A 5,137-nucleotide genomic window follows, 5' to 3' on the forward strand; every position below is an offset into this window, starting at 1 on the left:
CCCAGCCACTGTCTCTCTGTCTCTGTGGGCATGTGTCCCTCCTTGGACGCAGCAGGGAGAGGCTGCCCAGCTGGGGTGGGGCTGGCCCGAGTCTGTGCGGGGGTTGCTACCCCAGGCTTGAGCTCAGGTGTATGCTTGCGTGCTTCAGTTCTTGCCAGGGTCCCCACAGTTGTCCTGGGTTCTCGCCTGGGCCCTGACCTGCCCTGGGAGGGCGGCAGGGGGCTCACTCCCCAGGATGTGCATGGTCAGCTCAGGACCGCTCCTTGTGGGTGAATGCGCGTCATTCCCGGGGACTCTGTGTGTGCAGAAGGCAGGGATCTATAGAGGCAGAGAGCGCGGGAGTGGTTGCCAGGGGCTTGGGGGAGCGGGGAGGAGGTGATGGAAGTGTTCTGTTGGGTGACTGCACAAATCGGTAAATGTGCAAAACCACCTCCCCCAGAAGCACGCGTTCGGGTGAGCCCTGTGATGCTTGCTGAGCATCTGTTACGTGGAGGGCTGTGCCGGGCTCTCCCCACGCCCAGAAGCCTTGTCACAGGGCGGGGACCTCACTGTCCCCGCAGAACAGATAGGAAACTGAGCCGGCCTGAGGTCACGGTGGGCCCGACTCTCTCCCAGGGTCCCGGCCTTGCTGCCCCCCTCCACCCCGGCCAGTGAGGGTGAGCCTGGGGCGCCTCCTGGGACTCCGAGCTGGCGTGAGAGGGCTGGCGCCGCTGCTGGCTGCCGGCGGAACCCTCTGCAGTTTCTCTCCGAGGCCTCGCACCTTCTCCAGGAATGTAGCTGCTGACGCTGCAGAGGCGGCAAAGCCCGCTGACGACAGATAATCCAAATATTTACCCAGGAGCCCTGTGGCTCAATGAGGCTCCAATTGCTTCCTGATGAAGGGCTCTGAAAAGCCCAGCATCGCCCCCACGGGGGGCGGCTCTCCAGCCCTTCGTACCCTCTCCCTGGGCTGTGGGAATCCTCACCACTGATAGTACTGTGCGCTGAAGGCTCGGCAGGCTGCAAACTGTAAAGTGCTGTGCAAACTGTAAAGTGCTGTGTAAACTGTAAAGTGCTGTGCAAGCCCAGCTGGCTCCGGTGTGTGCCAGGCCTGTGGGATGTAAGCAGAGGAAGCTCGCTCCTCCAGGCTGAGCCCCTGAAGCCTGGACAGTGCTGCTTGGGCTGTCGGAGGGACGGAGGCTTCTGGAAGGCTTCCTGGAGGAGGCTTTAAGAGGGGGTCTGTGGGCCTCCCTTAAGCTGCCCTGCGTGGCCAGGGGTTGTCACCCCACTTCAGAGGGAAGGCAGCTGAGGCCCACCGAGGAGAGGTGGGGTGGATTGCCAGGATCATATGGCTAGTCCATGCCAGAACCCAGGCCAAGCTGGGCCTGGGGGCCGGGGACCAGCCCGCAGCTCCACAGAGGCTGGGGTGCAGGTTCCTGGGGTGGAGGGGGAGGGTTGGGGTGTCTTGTGGGAGGCTGCCACAGAGAGGCCCGAGCTCAGGTGGAGGCTCGCGGTCCAGGCCTCTCAGGCTGTTTATGGAGCACAGAGCCTCTCTGGAGCGGCTGAGCGCTGAGCCCCATGTCCTGTGTACGGATTCACCAGGAGAGGAGGCTTGTGTGGGGAGGACCCTCTGACGCTGCCAGGGGTGCTGTCTCTTCTATACCTGGGTGTGGGCACACCTTCTGTGAGGCTATTTTAAGTGTCCATTTCAGTGGATTTTATTATCTTCACAGATCTGTGCAATCATCGCAGCAAAATGTCTCCCTCACCCCAGAAAGCAAGCCTGTGCTCATTAGCAATCCCTCCCCACCCCCTCCTGCCAGCCCCTGACAATCACTAATCTGCTTTCTGCCTCTGCGTTTGCCTTTTCTGGATATTTCTTATAAATGGAAGCATAACACGTGTCAGTCTTTGTCCCTGGCTTCTGAGCACGGGGTTCTCGGGTGAATCCACACTGCAGCAGGTGTCGGAGCTTTGTGCCTTTTTCTTATTAAGCAGCCCCCCACTGCGTGGGTACCCACGTTTTGTTCAGCCGTTCGTCAGGCGCTGTGCATGGCTCTCTTTCCATTTTTGCCTCCTGTGATTGTGCTTCTCTGAACACCTGTGGATGGGGCACTTGTGTGGACATCTGTGTTCAGTTCTCTGGGGTGTACACTCGTCTCCCCACTTTGGGCGCTGCTCCTGGCGTCCCACAGCCCCAGGCTGGAGGCTTGGCCCCCTGGTTTACTAGCTGTTTGGCCTCAAGCAAGTCTTGCAGCCTTCCCTTCCCCATCTGTAAAATGGGTGCATAGAAAAGATGGCTTCAGCGCAGAGGGTTGCAGTCAGCCCTCGGTGGGCTGCCCTGCTCCGAGTGGGCACTTAGGGAGCTGGGGAGGCATCCTTGGGCCTTCCAGGCTGTGATCGGGGTCGGCGGGGAGGGGGGTTGGTCTTCCAGGGTGAGCTGGTTTGGGAAATGCTCTCAAGTTTACAGTCCCGACCAGTGTTCGGCAGTGGCTTCGCCCATAGGCTCCTCTGCACACTCATTAAGTGAGTAAAGTTGCTCCGTTGTGTCCGACTCTTTACAACCCCATGGACTGTAGCCTACCTCTGTCCATGGAATTTTCCAGGCAAGAATACTGGAGTGGGCTGCCATTTCCTTCTCCAGGGGATCCTTCTGACCCAGGGATCGAATCTGGGTCTCTCACGTTGCAGGCAGACGTTTTACCATCTGAGCCACCAGGGAATCCCCATTAGCACCTGGTATTGGCCCAGCGAGGAGGCCCAGGAAAGGGCTGGATTGCACAGCTTCCCCCAGCCACTCCTGGCTTTTGTTTCAGGAACCTGTCGGCAATTCTGGGAGCCCCAGGTGCAGAGGGGACCTGGGCCCAGAGCTGCCAAGGGCCAGGCGCCTCCTGGGGCTGTGTGTGTGTGACTGTCGCCCCCTGCTGGCCAGTGCGGGGAGGGCCGCCTTCTTTCCCAGGTGCAGACTTGGCTGTGGCCCACACCCCCTCCAGCCCCCTGCCCCCCAGGACCGTGTTTGGTTCGCCCACATGACACCAGAGACCAGGCAGCCTGGGCCAGAGTTAGGGAACAGCGTCCCAGGGCTCTGCACATGCCTTGCAACACACAGAGACCCTGGCTGAGAAACAGAGACTGAGATACAGAGTGGGTTGGGCCTCCCTGGAGAACCATGCCCACGCCCAGCTTTCTCAGACCCCAGGGCTGGGGGGTCTTGGCCTCTGTGTGGAACCGGGAGCAGGGCGAGCCTGCCAGGCTCCCCTGGGAGCAGGTCCAGGCCATGCTGGCAGGTGGGGTGACTGCAGAGGTTGGCTGCTGGTGGTGGAATGTTCCAGACCCCGAGGGTCCCTGCACAGCGCGGCCTGGCTGGGCAGGATCCTGGGGCCATAGCCTCATCTTCCGAGCTCACTGAGTTGGACTGGTTTCTGGAGGGGTCATCGGGCAGTTGATGGAGAAGAAAACCCAAGAGTCAGAGACGGGAGGGACGCCCAAGACCCCAGGGTCTTCTCTCCCTCATGCACTCCCTGGGGACTTCTCGGTGTTTTTCTCTCTGGCTTCCAGCACCTGCTGCTTTATCTCAGGCCCTGGCCCAGCGTCTCCTGACCTGGCTCCTGCTGGCCCCAGGGCTCCAGCTGTCTCTGAGTGTGAGCTCCTTCCATGCGGCCTTGAGTCCTTCCTGACCTTGCTCTGGGGCCTGGGGTGTCCCCACTGCAGCCCGAAGGCCTGCCTCCTGCCCCATGGCCGCCTGGCCAAGCGCCCCTTGCCCAGGAGAAGCTGGGCAGATGCTCGACCTCCAACACGGGCAGGCAGGGCAGGCAGGGGACCGGAGGCTGGATCCCTTCCTCTCCCGGACTCATCTCCTGGCCTCCCAGGCTGTTGTGGGAGCCCGGCTCCTAGTTGCCAGTTAGAGTGCTTGCTGAATGTGGTGGCCATTCTCAGACAGGGCTGGGAGGGTCAGGACTGGGAAGTCTGGCTCAGGGCTGGAAGCCCCACGATGGCCCTAGAGGATGGAAACTGGGCCGGGAGAGGGGACTTAGGAGTCAGGCTATGTGGGGTTAGAGCCCAAGCCCTTCCGCATCTTCCTAGGTGACCTGCCAAACAGAACAGTAGACCTTCCCCGTGGGCTGTTTACAGGGGCCTATGGGAAGGGGATGCAGAGGATGAGATGGTTAGATAGCATCACTGATCACTGGACATGAACTTGAGCAAACTCCAGTGAAGGACAGGGAAGCCTGGTGTGCTGCAGTCCATGGGGTCGCAAAGAGTTAGACACGACTGAGGGACTGAACTGATGGGATTTGGGAAGTGGGGAGGTTTCTTGGGAAGGGCGAAGGTTTCTCGCTGCTCCTCTGCCCTGGCGCAGCCCTCCCTCCCAGCCTCCTCTGCCCCCATTACCTCAGCCCCTGTTTCCTCCCACCCGGGCCCTGTCCCAGATGCAAGGCCCTCTGCCAGCCGCTGGTCGCCCTGTGGCTGCCCCTGGGAGCCAACCAGGGCGAGCTCTGAGCTCAGACACAGTCCATTCCCGCAGGGCCCAGCCTGCCCGGCTCCCGAACTGCCCTCGCCCTCCTCCAGCGGCTACAGCTCCGTGGGGCAGAAGCCCGAGGCCGTGGTGCATGCGATGAAGGTGAGGACCCGGCCCTGACAGCTCCCGCTCCCTCGGGGGGCCCGCACCTCGGTCCCTGCTGCTGTTCTGGACTCTGACCTTGGACCCCACATTTGCCCTCCCTGGGCCTCGGGGCTACTGAGCAACAGGGCAGGGAGGCCGAGGGGGTGCCCTGGCTGCCTGGAACACTGTGGGGGAGGGGTTTGGGGGTGCTGGGTGGCAGCCGGGGGCGCTGAGGCCTGGGGGAGGTCAGGTGGGGGCGGTGGGCAATGCCCAGGGCCTGCCTGGTGATCTCGGGACCGCCCCTTCAGGTCCTGGAGGTGCATGAAAACCTCGACAGGCCACTGCAGGACAGCTGTGAGGAGGACCTCAGTGAGAAGGAGAAGGCCATCGTCCGAGAGATGTGCAACGTGAGGTCCCGGGGCAGGGGGGTGCTGGCTGGGTCCCGCTGGAGGGGCGAGGGCCTGGGGTCTGGGGGCAGGCTCTGGGGCTCCAGGAGCCCTGGCCTCTCTCTGGCCCCCTCCCCCTCCTCCTCCCCTCCCCCTTTCTCTGCCCCAT

The 5,137-nt window shown here is 62.2% G+C and overlaps 1 protein-coding gene across 1 annotated transcript in view; it reads left to right on the forward strand.

The window, feature by feature from the left end:
* The window catches only part of CCDC85C (coiled-coil domain containing 85C), a 79,757-nt gene that overhangs the window by 69,970 nt on the left and 4,650 nt on the right, over positions 1-5,137 (forward strand). Inside the window, exons 4-5 of the mRNA XM_010851372.1 lie at positions 4,505-4,600; positions 4,891-4,989. Of these exons, the coding sequence (XP_010849674.1) occupies positions 4,505-4,600; positions 4,891-4,989 (195 nt within the window). The remainder of the gene's footprint in view (positions 1-4,504; positions 4,601-4,890; positions 4,990-5,137) is intronic.

The sequence above is a fragment of the Bison bison genome, unplaced genomic scaffold (assembly GCF_000754665.1).
Source record: "Bison bison bison isolate TAMUID 2011002044 unplaced genomic scaffold, Bison_UMD1.0 scf7180017864302, whole genome shotgun sequence".
In the NCBI taxonomy this organism is placed as follows: domain Eukaryota; kingdom Metazoa; phylum Chordata; class Mammalia; order Artiodactyla; family Bovidae; genus Bison; species Bison bison.